The sequence below is a fragment of the Pyxicephalus adspersus genome, chromosome 8 (assembly GCF_032062135.1).
Source record: "Pyxicephalus adspersus chromosome 8, UCB_Pads_2.0, whole genome shotgun sequence".
Lineage (NCBI taxonomy): Eukaryota > Metazoa > Chordata > Amphibia > Anura > Pyxicephalidae > Pyxicephalus > Pyxicephalus adspersus.
In genome coordinates, this window is record NC_092865.1 from 31418284 (window position 1) to 31435803 (window position 17520).

At 35.3% G+C, this 17520-nt stretch overlaps 1 protein-coding gene across 1 annotated transcript in view; it reads right to left on the bottom strand.

The window, feature by feature from the left end:
• The window catches only part of LOC140337208 (calcium-activated chloride channel regulator 1-like), a gene marked incomplete in the record, with an annotated part of 27917 nt that extends 11344 nt beyond the window's left edge, over window positions 1-16573 (bottom strand). The window contains 8 exon segments of the mRNA XM_072420805.1: window positions 2991-3172; window positions 3588-3618; window positions 4072-4275; window positions 5476-5584; window positions 6834-6981; window positions 7623-7763; window positions 9028-9290; window positions 15913-16573. Coding sequence (XP_072276906.1) covers window positions 2991-3172; window positions 3588-3618; window positions 4072-4275; window positions 5476-5584; window positions 6834-6981; window positions 7623-7763; window positions 9028-9186 — 974 coding nt within the window.
• Window positions 16574-17520: the final 947 nt, after the last annotated feature.

The window sequence follows — 17520 nt, forward strand, 5'->3', positions numbered from 1 at the left end:
TTTTTTGGTTTGCACCAAACATGTCTGCTGGTATTGTGGCAAAACAATTTCATCTTGAATTCATCAGATAGATAGAAAACAGAAATCCATCCCTCCTAAAAATCACTTGGTGTAACTATCTTCTCCATTGCACACTAGGCTACATAATTCTTTCTACCTGTGATCATATTTATATGATTTATATATAATTAAATATTAACTAATGGCATATAAACAAGGGTGGGTGGCCAGAAACATTACAAACATTTCATTAACATTCAATTGAATATTAATGTACCTTGAAGATTCTGAGACCTGAAGTGGAAAAGGTGTTATGGGACCAATATTAAACTATTTGGCCTCAACACCAAAATAATAAATCTGCCAGAAATCAAATATACTTCACCATCTAAAAATACCATACCTACAGTAAAGCCCAGAAGAGGTAGTATACTGTTGTGGGGTATTCCTTTCCGGCAGGGACTGGGGAACTTGCCAGGAAATAAATAGAAATGAATGTACCATATTAAAGGTATACCTCTCAAGAAAGGGGTTAACATAGGGGAAACAGAATCATTCTTTCAGTGGCTGAAGGAATATGGATGAAAACTTTTGTGTAACCTAGTCAAAGTTATAAAGGTACTTTTTGCTTGTAAAATGTAAAATTTAGCCTAGAGCTGGTGTTTAGGAATTCAAATGGGGGTTAGAATTTATACTAGGTTTACAAATAAAGAGCCAGATTAAATATTGGAGGGTTGGAGTTAATAATTTTAATATACAGGTAAAATCAAGGCTGGATTTACATTTGAACTCCCCTAGACCATCTACCTTGTGCACCTACTGGACAGGATGTTAAATTATATATTGCACATCATGTGTGCTGTTCCTCATACCAATACAGGAGTAAAAATATTATAGTTATATAGTAATTTAGTGAAAAAAATAATGCATTAGTGAACACTGAATAATTTATAGAATTTATTTATTGTGCCTAACCAAGCAAAACATAACAGACAGAATAAGGTGGAACAGAAGTTCTACTTTTAAGTTTGCATGACTGGTCATGTCTTTATTGCAGAAAGGAACAGATGATGCCCCTTTTGTAAAAATGTGTCTTACCTGCCTGATCGCTCCAAGCTTCTGGTGTCAAAGCCAAGTTGTGCATGCGCAGCATCAGCTTTGGTTAGCAGGGAAACCTGGCAATCCTGACATTCCTTGCAAAGTCATTATCAAGTAACTACAGACTGGTAAGTTTACATTTCTTAGTTGATAGACGCTAGATAGACACTAGACAGTTTGATAAAGAACCACATAGAGGAGTTTTCGCTGGCAAATAATATTAAAAGTGATAGTCATGGATTCAGGAAAGACTGATACTGTCAAACAAATTTACTCTATTTTTATGAGGAAGAGGGTAAACAGGTAGACAGTGGAGTATCAGTTGATATAGTGTCCTTGGACTTTGCTAAAGCATTTGACAGAGAACTGTCACAGAACTGTAGCATGTTTATTTCCCTAGTGATTTAACTTGATGAACTTACGTCTTTTTTCAACCTGACTATATGTGCCTGGATGAATGAACTCCTGTGTGTTAGCACTGCAGGTCGTGCCGGCGCTGCTGCTCCTAATTGCAGGCACTGGAGCGGGGTCCTATCTTTCAGGTAACCCCACTACCTGTGTTCCATGCCTGAGTTTCCTCCCTGCTGGAGACTTGCTCTGGTGTTTGAGCTGGCGTGGTTGTGTCTCTCCTAATCTATGAGGTAACACATACACGCTCTCTGTTTTCTACAGCCTTTGGCTGGTTTTCTACAAGTATTAAAAGGCACCTCCTACTACAGGAAGTTGCCTGAGCAATCTCAAGGTTTTACTGTGTGTATCTCCTAGTGCAAAGGTGTTTACTCTGTTTGATTTGCTGTGCACCTGACCTTGCTTACGTTTTTGGACTTAGCCTGATTGCCGCCTGACCCTGACCTTGGATCCTTGTTTCTGGACTTCTTGGCCACGCAAGCCCCTCGGTGCTTGCACCGGGTTACCTGACTCCTGTGGTCAGCTACCACTGGCCTGGGGATTGCTCCGGAGTGGCACCCGGCAGCTACCCTGCAGCCCAAACCTATCCTCACCATCAGAGGCTCTAGTGAAGACCTGGTAGCGGCTTAGTTACGCCCCTCTGGAGTATACCCAGTCAGTGGCACAGTGGGTCCACACCTGCTTGCATAACACTGTGTGAGAGTTACATCATCCCGGCATGGCGGTGCCATGGAATGTGGATAGGTGAGTCATGCAGGTTTAGTTCTGCTTAACGCTGAAAACAAAGATAAGGCTAAATAAAACCTTTACCAGAAACCAGTATTCAAACACTCCCATCCAGGAGTAGTGGCAGTGGCAGGAATATTCGACTCCCCCCCACTTAGGTGTTGTGTAGTGGCGGTGGTGGTAGCAATATTAATCCCCCATGAGCAGTGTTGATTGTAGTAATATTAAACCCCCACCCCAGCCTTAGGAGCAGTGGCAGCAATATGCAGCTATATTTTCCCCATAGGAACAGTGTTAGTGGCTGCAAATAACCCACTAAGAGTGGTGTCATTGGCCATAATAATAACCCTTCCTGGGGAAGTGGTTATGTTTACACCAGAGAGTAAGAATTGTTCTGCTTGATGAATCAGTTATTGTTTTTGCTCATCTCTTTCATTATTTCACAGCCTCATTTATTGCCAATCTACCTCTCTGTGCATACTCAAACTGTGCAAACATTCTGTGATTACACTGTTGAACCTATCTCTGTTCATCACTATCTTCTACTTTTTAGCCCATTGATATTTGCATTTGACTAGCCCCCCCCCCCCCATCCACCCTCTTTATGCCACTGTTTGGCTTGATGCACTCGGCATGGTATTAATAATGACTGCTACCCCTGGCACCTGTAGCCCCCTAGGCACCATATGGCCTAGGTAGTCTAGAGAGATATTAAAAGCATGCTGGGACAACCCATACCTTACATTCATCTAAAATACCCACCTGTCATGTTGGATAATTGTTCTAGTCCTTTGTCTGCATTGACCCCTAGAGCAACAGTATGAACAATTGCTCCACTTTCCACCACTTCTTTTAAACATATTTGGATTCCTGTGTCCTCGCCATCTGTTAACAACACAATTTCAGTTCCATGCGTGCTTCCATCATTCTTCTTGTTTACCTACATAGGATAAGTTAGTAGTACAGATATATTAAAACTAAAGATAGGCATTTAAATATAGGGTATTGAAAAGCACTATTTCATCATAAAAAAGTAAAACATGTTGGACAAGCTTTTTTTTACTTTACTTTTACTACTTTTTTTGCTAAAAAATTTTAATTAATGGAATCAAAATTGATTTTTTTTTCTTGAAAGCCATACTTTGCCTATAATATTGGCTATAAAACTATGTAACGTATAATATACATTCCTAATTGTTCAAACAATATTGTCACATGTGTTAATCCATCATATGCCATTTCTAGCATAAGGTATGTACAATAATGTCATGTAATTAAATCTTTTTTACATGTAGTTGCCCTTGGGACAACATGGTGTGGTCCAAGTCTTTCTGAGCCTGTGTGGCTTACATAACTCTTGTGCCACCAATACAATAAGACAAAAATCTATAAAACAATACAAAGATCTAACAGACTAATCATGAATTTGTATTACTTTTTCTTTGCATGAGGATCTAAACACTGTATAGTAATTAGTGTTGGTGTTCGAATTCGGGTTGTCCTTATATTCGACCCGAAAATGGCTGTTCGAATTCGGGTAGACCCGACCAGAAAAAAAACGAGATTCAAAGTAAAAATTCGGATAAAAAAAATGTAAAAAGATGTGTTAAAAAAATAAAAATTATGTTAAATTAATTTATTGATTGTTTGTGTTTATTTAACTATTTTTTTTATCGCTTACTCTGTAACACACTTTCCAGCATAGTAATATTATTATACATTTGTTACATTTTTCTTTTATCCACTGCAAGAAAAATGTAACAAATATATCATATTACTGTGCGTGTTACAGAGTAAAGCTACGTACACACTTCCAATTATTATCGTTTGTAAACGAACGACGAAAATAATGTTTTACTGGTGACATTTACCGAATCCAGTGTCTGACTATACATAATTGACTCATGAATATTTTGGTCCATGTTTGGATAAAATTCACACCCCTCCTCATAGACTCCAGTGTTAGGATCAATTTCACAATTTTCTTTAGCACAACGATCACAAACATCAATTTGACTTCTTCCACCCAAAGCCAAGGGGCATCTAAAAAAAAGGGAGTAAAACACAATGAATCAACCACAGACATCTTAATTGCAATCTGGATGGCATAACTTTTATATTACAGGCCAATAGGTATGATTAGAAGGCTGGTCCTAGACATATTGTATATTTTATTTACAGTTTGAGTTTCCCCTATTTTAAATTTGCACAATTATTGGAATATTACAACATCATAATGTCATGCTATGTTTTATTTATTATAATTAATTTAGGGTTTAATTGTTCTTTAAATCCATTTTACTTATAATTTTTGTATATATTGTTTTTATAAAGGACACATACCAAAGTACAGAAATACAAATCTTGTTTACAGGAGTCTTTTCCATATATGATGATCTTGTTTCTTTCCTTTGAACTGCGTGGTTATAAGTCATTAAAGGATGGCTGGCCTTAAACAGGGATGGACCCATTTTGGAAGAGGTTCATTAATACTAATTGTTTTTTCAACATCAAAATATAAAAAGAGGATGCACTAAGGTTAGTTTATGTGTATTCATTTGCATTTTTTTTTATAAGATAACAAATATTCTCTGTGTAATTCATCAATTACAAAGCAGATGTAGCAGTTGGAAGACAAGTGGGTTTAGTTTGCCTGCTGAAATGAGTAAATTAAGTAATCATCAAAAGTAAAAAAAGGCATTATATAAATCTCAACAATTAATTATCAAGTTAATTAGCATTGGGTAATGATCAAACTATTTTAGACATATTCAGTTCTAGCAAAATTCTAAAAATGTAGGTAATAATGCAATCTGTCCCATTTGTTCCCATCAGGAGATCCCCTGTATTTTGTTACCAAAGTAGCCATGTTGGCCCATTGGTATAATAGAGTACCCCACTGGTCAACAGGAACGTGCAGAAAGGAAGAAGGGGCAAGGTAAGTTTACCACTACCAGAAGTGCCGGATCAGGCAGTACTTGTATGCTGCTAAAAGCATATGTAGGCATCACAAGTGCCAACAATTTTGTAACTGACAGCATTCCTTTTTTAATACACCATACAAGATAAAGTTATCAAAACAAATGACAATGAAGCACAGCTCCATTGGTGAAATCTTTTGTTAAACAGTTTGGTATTTAGTCCATAGTTCCCTCTTGGTAACTAAGGCGCTGAGAGTTTAAGTGTTTTGTCAACTGGATAATTTACTAGGTTTCAGCCTCTGAAGCAAGCTCTCACTTTTACCTGGTTGCTTCCACTTTGCCTTCTTTACCCATGTAGAATGGAATGTTATTGTTGTATTCATCAAAAATTCCCCATCTCAGATGAGCCCATTCATGGACAAACATTCTTCCTGTAAGGAATCAGGTGACTATTAGAAATCTGTTTTCTATGTTTTTCTATATAATTGTTTTATAGGGGTTTACATGCCTTGATTACCATATTGCCGTATTGGTTGACTATATAGTGAATGGTGGTATAACCATATTCACCACAGCTGCATTTTTAATGCACTTCACCAAAACTATTTACAACTACTATATTTACATCCAAAAATGCATGTTTTGAAGCAAATAATTATTTATTATTTGCATTTGACCTTTTTCAGTATAGCTTCAGTATAACAATGAACATCTGTGTTCAAAAATCTTCATGCGATGAATCAAAAACAACAGATTTGGTAAAATATGTACTGTAGAATCCCTTTTTAGAACTGCCCACGTGTAAAGGGTGAAGCAGACTATTAAGCGATAACTGCTGGGAAGGGGTTCAGAGCATGTCTAGCACTAGGTACCCGTAAGCAGTAACAGGCTGTAACTGCTAGGCTTTTTCAGGTGTTTTCAAATGTCTGTGCAGGTGTTTTGGACATGGCTTCAAAAGTCTCACAGAGATGTCCCATTTTTTCATTTTTTTGGTGAATTAAAATTGCTTGCAAATATTTTACACACCTGCAGGAAGCCAATTCAATTTTATGAAAGTACAAGGATAGAAAACCACTCCTAGACACTGCACATAGCATCTGAAAAACTGCAGGACGATGAACTGACCATTCTGGCCCATTTATTACAAGCAGTTTTTTAAAAATCCTTCATGCATGCAAAATGTCTAACCATGCTCTTTTGTTTTCTATTCTCCTATTTTATTGTTGTCAGACCAGTGATCTAATCTCTGTCAACAACCCCATTGCCAAAAGATCTATTCCCACCAGAAAGAGAATCATAGAATATTGTGTTTCTAGTGTGAAATTAACAAGCTAGAATGGATATGCTGAAATATTTTGCCTGTACATTGTGTTTTTAGTTTTGGTAAAGTTATTGCCATATGTATACCCATTGCATAGATTTTTATTTTCTTTCTCTCAACCGGTTAACTACATTCAGTGAGGAAGTAGTTGAGGGAACCCCCTTAAACAGGACATAGGCAAAGTAACATACTTCTTAATATTTTACCATTCTCTGCTCTAAATCAGATTTAAAAATATTTTCAACCTATTGTCATTTATATTTATAGATTAAAAACATTTATTATACAAATGTTAAAAAGAATGAGAAAAACATTTTTTGAGTGACTATGTATATAAATATACACACACATGACTATACCTCGGGGTCCATAAATTTCAAGTAGCTTGTCATTAACCATGAAATTTGGTGTAAAATGTATATATTTTCCCTTCACTCCACATCCACCATATTGCAGGACATATGGAGTATCTCCATGAATATAAGGATCAGCTATTATAATATCAGCCTATGAAAAAGAAGAACATAGTAGAAAATTATATCAAATTGCATACATACAGTTGTTATAGTGGTAAAAGGTCATATTCTAATACTGTAAAACATATCCAGGTAAAAGATAGGACTTTTCAGGGCACAGGAATAATATTGGGTTATTGTGAAAAATTGTGTCATATTTACCTTTGTGTCTATTATTAACATGTTATTAGCATAATTTATTAAAACCACGATTGTTAATCCACTGTGCCATCAAGGAGGTGTTATCAACTTTGTTTTTATACCTTGATCTTTTATCTCATCAATATGGTAATAAAGATTTGTACTTGTTTTAATATACCTTTAAAGTCCCATATTTTTATCTGAATAGGTAGAAAATGTCATTTATTTCAATATTGTACCTTATACATTTTTTACTTAAGTTTATAGTGTCAATTATATTGCTTTAAAAATGCATAGTAAATGAGTAGGCAAAAGAAACAAGAACAAAGAGTGCAATTGTTAATCAATTATTAATTAATTGTAATTAAATAATTAATATATAGTAAAAATTGGGTGTCTATTAAAACATATCTTCATCCAGATTATAGGTCAGTATTTTACTGCAGGTAAATAGTATAGCTTCATTCTTAAAGAAAATCTACAAATGAATACCTTATCATATGACTCTCTTTTTGGTCTTTGATAAGAACTGTTTGTTGGCCAAGTGTTAGGAATTAAAACTTTGACAGTTCTAATGAAAAGTCTTTCTCTTGTAGCTTGAAACAGGTAAGTGGAAGCATCAGTCACCATTTCCTAATAATGAAAATACAAAGAGAATTATTACATCAGTTTTTCAGTAACTACTGTAAGTGCATTAGATTCAATTGTTTTATGCATTTATTTTTTTCTATGTACAGTGAAAATTGAATTCTAAGAAATATATATACCTATTACAATAGTATTGCATAGAAAATGCCATCTCTTACAGAACATTAAAAACTATCCTTAAAACTTTGATCACTGTGATTAGGAAGCACAAGGCTAAGGCTATGTACACACGTTTGATTATTGTTGTTGGAAACAATCTTCGTCGAGACATGTCCAACAGCACGTATCATCCAAGAATCATCTGATGTGTGTACATAGCCTTAATGTCACAGGCCTACAAGCTGCAAGAAACACAATGGGCCTGATTTAGTAAGGATCTCCAAGACTGGAGAAGATACACTTTCATTGGTAAACCTTGGTGACCCAGCAAACCTGGTATGACTTTCTTAAAAGTAATTTGCTATTTGTTAGCAAATGTTTTCAATCCTGGACCAGATCTATTCCAGATTTGCTGGATCACCCAGGTTTACCAATGAAAGTGTATCTTCTCCAGTCTTAGAAAGCTTTAACAAGTTAGGCCCAGTGTTCCTAACTTTTTCGGCTGTGGTGACACAGATAGACTGTCATGGGAGAACCTAGATGATCTAGCAAACCTGAAATGGATTTCTTAGAACATCTTCTACAGTTTTGTAGAGCTCTGATTTCTTGCCTATTCCTTCGAACTTCAATGTGTCTGCTATTAATTTTCTAAACTGTACTGCATCAGTTTAGACCAGCCGTCTTCAAACGTATTACCCATAAAGAACCCTTAAAATGACTTTTAGGTCTTAGGGAACCCCTGCTAAAAAGAGCTTTTTGGGGATCAGTAGAAAAAATGGCTCTGCAGTGTTAGTCAGTGGGAAGAATGCTCACAATGGTGGTCAGAATGCCATCCTTGCAGACAACTATAACAATAAGTTCTAATTAGTATTGGCCTTGGGATTAGGAAGGCACCAATAAATGGGAGAACAATTTATTACAGAAATACCTGCACAGAGGCAATGTGTATCAATTGTTGTACGATGTAGATATGGGGAAAATACAAAAATGACATCAATATTAAGGATAGATTACATATGCTTCTTGTATGTATACCATATATTTATATAAATGTAGAATATTTGCAATTATTTCATACTTCCTGAGTCATTGACCTGAAACAAGGAATGAAATAGTGACGCAAAAAAACAACCAATAACAAAAAACATACCTTTATTTTCTTAATTATTCTAACATCTTCAGGTATCCTTGGGTTAATGGCAATAACAATATCTTCGTAGCCATTGTCTTTCACTTGCACCATTGAGTCTCCATCTGAGACTGATATTTGGAGTGCAGAAATAACAGCAAGAGCTGCAATAATCTTCATAGTGCAGGTATTTCTTTGGTATTTAGTTTGTATGAGTCTGACTTTGTACTTTGTTCTCAAATCTTATCTTTATGGGTCTCACAGTGCCTTGGTTGTTTACATGTCTGGAATAGGAAACAAAACCATTATTGATTTAACTTTATTTCCCTTTACATCCTTTTGTGCATGAAAAGGTGTACATCAATCTTAAATAAAAAAACAGATAAAATATAAAGTATAGAAATTTTAAAAAATTACGTTGAATACTAATTTTGTAATATGCTGTCTTAATTTTTAAAGTGGGTATTTTGTTAAAGCTTAGCAAATGAAAGGTCTATTTTTTGGCAGTCCCCTACCTACCTCCCAGCACAAATAACTAAAGCAGTTTGTACCCAAGCAATATGAAAAGTACATATCTTGGCCCAGCCTCCACAGTTTCCCTGGTTGCCATGGGTGATGTCACCATGTTTTTTCAGCATAGCATAAAGCTTAAAATCCCCAAATAATGCATTCTTGCAATGATCTAGTGTACGTTCTCACTGGGCCAAAGTAAATTTATATATTTTTTTTACTTTTTTGAAAGCATATTGTCGGTTTCAAAAAAGCTTTTTGTGTTGGAGGGCAGGAGGTTATCAAAAATAGAATAAATTTAGCATGGTAGACAGCTATTTTACTAGACCAAATGCAAACACACCCCTCTAAAAATGTATCTTTCCCCAGGTCATTGGGAGCGTAGTGTAATGTAATTTTGTTAGGAGATGCTATTTTTGTGGACTGGGTTGGGGAAACACTTTTCCTTCCCTTATTCACTGCCAATAACCAGTGAGATAAATACAATCTACAACTACTGCTTGTAGGAAGTTTTGGAGACAGCAACAGAATAAACTAAACTGTTTATATTTTGAATAGATTGTGCAGTTCTTTTTTTTATTTAATTATTTTTTTTTAATTAATTTCTTCTTTCTATTCATTTTTGTTATTTGCAGTATTTCATGTTTACATTTTAGCCAGTAGGTGGAGCCCGAAGCTGCTTTTTCTTTTTACTATTTTCTTTAACTTTTTTGGTCAATAATTGGTAAGAGCCCAGTAGCTCCAGTTATAAAACTTCCGAGAGAAATAAGTCGTTGTCATTGGTGGAATTCTATATCAAGATATCAAATCAGTAAAATTGTTTCATGACATACAAATCACATACTCTCAAAATAATATCAATCAAAAATAAAATCAATTTAAAAGAAATCCATCAAAAAAGCAATTATAAAAGCATCAAGCATTTCACACATTTTCAAACCTGGATGGTATAAGAGAGGAAGTTCATATTAAAAACTGACTTTATTGATAATGTAAAGCCTACTATATTCTGGAAAAATCAGTAATGCCTGCTGTAATAATAAATCAGGCACAATGACTTTAATGTACTTTAGTGTAAACAGACCAAAATTGTACTTACAGATGAATAAACAAAAACCTATAAACAAAGTCAAGCTCCAAAAATTTCAATAACAATTATTTTTGAACATGATCAACTGATTGTAAAAACCACTGTCACTGTGCCAAGTATCAGATCTAAATAATAATAATAGTAATAAATGTAAATGGTGCTTATTATATGAATATAATGTGATTTTAGTTACTAATAATAAAGATCCACTGTGTTCTCCACCCTGCGGTCATGTCTAGCAGGGTAACATGGTACACACTGGTCTGCAAATTGAATAAGGATCCAACAAGTTAGGGATCATATGTATCCCTTGGTAGATATAAAAAGAGTGAAGTTCCTACCCACAATCAATGGGGAAAGATGTAGAAAACACAATATCACATAAATACAATAACGTTGTCTGTAAGATAATATGAACATCAGAAGGAGAAAATGGACAATACGTTTAAACTAATAATATTTTTTACCCAGAAGTTTGATATCTGATCTATCAGTAAACTACTCTGCTGCAGGTAACTCGCAATCTTTTGAACATTACATGAAATATGAAATATTACATGAAAGTAGAAATCCTGGCAAATACTTTTAAAAATCATTCGCTATTAGTTTCCAAATGTCTTCCATTCTGGACCAGTCCCTTACCAGGTTTTCTGGATCACCCAGGTTCTCCCATGAAAATATTCTCAAGTCCTGGAGAGCTTTAATAAATCAGACCGATTGTCTTAGCATGGTGACTCGAATAGTTATGTTTTCAAAAGGAGAGGTTAGTAATGAATGGCAGCTTCTATATTTCCACAGTACACATTTTCTTTTCATTTACAATCCCAGCTGACCTCCTTGCCTGCTGAGGTCAGATCGGGCGGAGTGGAGTTTCATTCAGTGTCTGAAAGTGAACAGCTTCATTTGCGCTCTTTGGAAAGTCTAAAATACTTTGTAACACCACAAGTCATAAATACACCCTAGATTTTTTTTAACATTGTAAACATCTGCAATAATAAACATACATATAAAATATAGAAGTAATATTATTTTGTATTCTGTTTACACAGCAAGTGGGGCTTCATTAAACAAGCCTGTTCTTTACGGACAACATAGCTCAAGCTGCAATACATACACGTGTAAATTAGTCATTTAGCATTGATTCATCACAGTGGCTAAACCTTAAAGCAAAGTTAAATATAAAGTGTCACTCAAGCAACCCTAAATCTCATAGCACAGTAATTAAGAAGTATTTTGTAGCTACAAGGACTGCTAACTGTGTATAGCAGTGTTTCTCAACCAGGGTTCCTCCAAGGGTTGCAAGGAGTTACTTAACCAATAAACAGTTTTTGATTCCCAAGTCAGTTAAATTGACACCAGAGATCTTTTTGGCGATCTGTAGTGGTGACATTCTTCCCACTGTACAGCAATGCAAGAGGAAATCTTCCCACTGACCACTACACTAATATACTGAGAATTGTGAATATAGTCAGGGGTTCTCTGAAGATCTGATTTCAGAGTTATTTTAAGGGTTCTTTCATGTTTAAAAGTTTGAGAAACACTGGTATACAGTGAATACTACTATACACATAGGCTCAGACATTTACCCATGCGTGTATAGGTTTCTCCCATTTCCCTCACCACGCTACAGCATGCAAAGTTCCAAAACTTATGCCTTTAAATAATGATAAAAAGTTAAAAATGAATAAATAATAAAAATAATACAAAAAATACACTTAAGCTCCCTAATGCAAGATATAAACCAGGGTTCTCATCCTCAATCTCATGCCCTCTCCTCCACAATTTTTCCACCACAGTTGTCACGGTGATGGATGAAATGCATAAGCACATTAAAGCTTGTGGTAATTAGTGAACTTTTGCTGGGTAAACCAAAAGTCTTATTTAAAATCAGTTGTGGGATGTTTGCATGCCAATCCAATACAATAAATATACACTAGCTAGGTGAAATGACTGTAACTTGTGTAGGCTTTTTTTAGAGTCTTACTAAGCATTCCATTGGAAATACCCTTTTATTTTACATACATCTGTTTGTAAAAAAGTGTATATCTATCAGCAGAAATAGTGAGAATTCTGCTAGTTCTCATGTAATCAAACAAAAACTGAAGAATACATGGAACTAATCAATGCTGATCATTGTTTTTAACATGTTAGGACAGCACATTTCTAACTTCACTTCTCTTTAACAAGCACAATTGCTGACACTTCCCACAATTCAATAAGGATGTAATTATGTTTCATATCTAGTTTCAATTCTAGTATGCACTGTACTTTTTTGTCATAATTAAGAATAAAGTATTTGTCTTTTTATCAATCACAATAAATAATATAATAGATAGATGATAAAAAAAACTCATATCCCAATTGAGATGCCCCACACAATATAAATACCATAATTGCAAAAAGCAAAAGGGAAATACGTGCAATTATTGAGTATACAAAAGAGATATAGAAGAATTATTGTTACTATTGCATTCTACATAGGAGTTACAAGAAGCTCAATATAAATATAATGTTTCATACATGTGCTTCATATGATAAGTAAAAGAAGTACTTTGAGGACTATTTACATATTTTACACACAGTTAAAAACTCATTCACCAACCTAGATACATTTCTCTTTTTATACTGCTTAGGTCATTTCAACAAACACCGTTTATACCCTATTAAGATACATATACCCAATGTCCTAGACCCCCCTGTTGGTCCATTTTAAACCATAATTTGGCTAGTTTTTACTAATTTCTTTTAGGGGAATACCTGTGTATTGTGTTTTCTTGCATTCAAACCTCTTTATGCATTATATTATATGTTATAAATTATAGTCTTCCCCTCCCCTGAAAAAGCATATTTGTGGATCGCATTGGAAGCCTGGACTAAACAATAATTTGATTATTTCCTGTATCCTCTCTTGAGGGATATCAAGCCTTTCTAAATACATACTTGATGTTATTTTGTTACATGAGGTTATAGATGATATTGTTAGGCTTTCTGCCAAATACCTTTATTATATGTTTTTTGTATCTGGGAGGATGCATTGTATGGTACATGTAGTTTCTTCTTTTTGGTTCAGAAATGTGAGTAGGTAGCAATATTTGACAGGCCAGCACTATATGATATCTTGCATTTAATATCTTTTATTGCTACCAGGGTGGGGGTGTTTACGTTAGGACAGGTGGTAACAACAAATTATTGTGTACCCAGAAAATGCAGTGTCCCTATATTTACTGTTTTGGAAATAATCTGGTCTAAGGACACCATGCAGGCATTATTGTGTTACCAGGTAGTGATGGGAGGTGGGTATGGGGGAAAGGGGAGTGTTGAGGTGGGTGTTGATGGGGGCATGAGGGCAGGAAGGACCCACGTCTGTTTTGCAACAGGGTCCACTGCTGGCTACATCAGCCACTTGATGGAGGGTAAGGCATTGGGCAGAATTCGCAGGATAGCAATGCTGAAGGTTGAGAAAACAGAAAGTAACCTAGCCCTATTTCCTACTGCCTGATGCCTAACAATAGGCAAAAGCTAACCTACTCAAAAAGAAAATGCCTAACACTTCCAGGTAGTTGCTTTGCTGTATTTCTAGTTGCAGATGAGATACTCCCAGCATTCTGAACCCATTGCAGGATGACTATAAAGTGGCAGCACAGTTCTACTCATAGTGGTGGCAGTGCACGCATGTATATATATGTATATAAATATATTCCCATACCGGCCAACCTCCCTGATTTCCATGGGACTGTTTCCCTTGTTGTATCATGTGGCTGGTATCAGACTTCCAATCAGCAAGATTGACCCATAAGGATTGTAGCTGTAAATCAGACTGTGGCCATATCCCAGGCAGCTTGCCCATAAGGCTACCTGAGATTCCTTGTCAGTGAGTGTGCTGTGTGCCTGCCACTGACCAGCAATGTAAGAGACACCATGTCACATAACCATAACTGCTCCACTTTGCATCCTGTGCTGTTTGTTACATACTAACCTACGTGATTATTTTCTTGTTAGTTGCTGGTTTCTAACATGTTTTATTAGAATGATTTATGTTTCTTTAAAGTAGGCTCAGACGGAAAGCATATCCAAAGAAATGGAATGATATTTTCTCCTGGGACTTTTGTGTGTTTGAGTATTATTTTGCAAGTACAAGGGCTACAACAACAAAAAAAAAAGCAATTTCAGACTTAATTTAACCAAGCCTCTTTAAACCACACCCAGTATTCAGTGGAAGTCAACATTATAGCATCAAGCTCCCTTTGGTTTGGTTTCCTTTTTGTGTTATCATTTTCAGAGCCCCTGACTTGATTAAATTAGTACCCCTGGTATATAATATAGGGAGATATTCCCAACCATAACCACTGCAGATTCTTTTCTTACCCCCACCAACCAAACCCTGATATAAAAATACCAGACTTTTTGTATAACTTTCCATGTTCTTTAAAACTTTACTTTTGTGATGAAAAAGAAAATCTGATATAGTACAGATATATGCAGTGCAACTGCCACATACACACAATGCAGTTTAGTATGAATAAAAACATTTTTCCATTTCAAATAACAGCCACGATTAGGTTATAAAATGAAAAACTAAGGCAAAATTGCTTCCACTGCAAATGTGCATGAGTGTGTGTATGTATACATATATATGTGTGTACTTCTATACCAGCTACTCTTTTTCATTACAGTTTTTTCATATAACTTGTGCTGATCATTTGGTATTATTAATACACAGTTGCCATAATTTAAAGTAGGCTGAGGTTTATCATTCAGCATCACCTTTTCAAAACCAGACACACATAACTAGCAATATAGATTTATGTGATCTGATTAAACATACAATGCTTGGAGGCTTTACTTTACATATACAGTATAGAGTAAATCATTATTAAGTAAAAACATTATCACATAAAAAAATTACAAGAATGTAACATATTTGTAGTTGATCTTTATCTATTTAAATATTTACCAATATTTTATTGTAAAAGTTGCCCATTTTGCAACACATATGCTTTCAAAAACCATTTTTAAGGTTTGTACACACTTTATATTCATCACCCAAAATAATTTTCATGATTGTGTGTGTTAGATCTAGATCTAGTGTGTCTTTCAATAAGGGCCAATGCTGCTTCCACTCCTGCTAAAACAATCACTAACAGTTTAGAATGACACAAGTTAAAGTTGTGTACCTAGTATTACTAGTAAGGAATTACTATTACTTGCTATGCACATTTCTGTAATTTTACAAAGCATAAATCAATACTTTATGAGTGGAGCAAAGCACAAATCATGTGTGTAAAAATGCAAAGAAAAATATTTACCAATATATTTTAACGGCTAGCCAGATTTCTTGATCTCTTGCTGAAATGATTTGCCTCTGTTTCTTCCTTGTCCCAAAGAAGCTGACTGAATATTGTTAGCAATACATGAAGTTGAAAGTGAAGACAGAAGACATGTGACTCAGGTGTGGCGAAATCCCAACCCAAAGCATAGTAGAAATGGAAATATATTGTAGCAATAGTATACATAAACTGTTAGCTTAGGAGCAGCATTACAATAAAACAAGTTAAAATATAACTAAATGAAAATCATTTACAGACTGTGACTGTCCTGCTATGTTGTAGACACATATACATTTGAAGTGTGACAAATACTGTCCTTTATATATGTTGTTCACTTGTTTGTCATCTCACCATCATCCATTGTTTATAAACTGAAAGCATATGATTCAATAGCCAAAAAAATCACCAAACCACATATGTTTTCTGCTTTATTATTGACTCAAGTGCTTTTGGTTTTTGCAGTACTCTGCTGAAGTGGAAAGTTTGGTTCATGCCTATGGATTACCCAGTGCACATCACCCTCTATGAATTATTTCAATATTACGTCTTTATTATTGGAACACAGCAGTTTCCCCATGCACACTCACTGTATATATACTTGCACACACAATGTATACATATATACATACATACACACAGACTGTATATAAAAAACAAACACACAATACACACAATACACACATATATATTTGGCATGGCTGGTTATCCATTAGTTTCCCTTGTCTTGGCAGTATTGGGGTGGTAGTACTGAGAAGTAGTATGAACAGGCTGAACTGTTTAAGGCAGCACTCTTCATGCTCACATAAAAGAATAAGCAGTGTTATTGGGACACCACGCACATGGTAGCAGTACTGAGCATACACGTAAAAAAAGGGCTTCCTATTTTTTTTACAGTTGAAATGATTGTTCATATAGGCCCTCACAATACATTGTTTTTGTAAATTTCAAGGAAGTTATGCAGTGTCATCTCTATAGAGAGTGTACACAGGCATTCACATTTTTCTTCGGAAGTGTTTGTGAAACATTTCAGAATATTCTGGAATGTAGTTTTGGAACTGAATTGCAATGAATACCTTAAATATGTATTGGTTTTCTATCATAGATACAAGTAGTCCCCGTGTTAAGGACATCCGACATACGGACGACTCCTTGATACGAACGGGGCTTCCCTGCTGGCTCTTGTGTAGGACAGAGGCTTGATGGAGGAAGGGCGACTCGCATGACTTGCAGAAGAAATCTTTTGCTTAACACAGCTGAGACTGAGCACTTCTGCAAGCTCTTGTAGCTATTTAATGACCAAGAAAAACTCTGCAGATATTTCTTTTTGCATATCAAAGCACAGCTTTCCCCAGAAGACATACATACAAATTGGACTTAAGAACAAACCTACAGTCCCTATCTTGTATGTAATCCGGGGACTACCTGTATGGGTTTATATGAATATTTCATAACTGATCTGAATGCAGATTGACTTGCTCCTGAGTCTAATGCCTGCTTATACTGAGTTATACTATATTAATATACTATACAATTGAAACTCTCAGAGTTGGACCTTTTTACATAGTGCAGCAGCTTTGAGACGTTCTA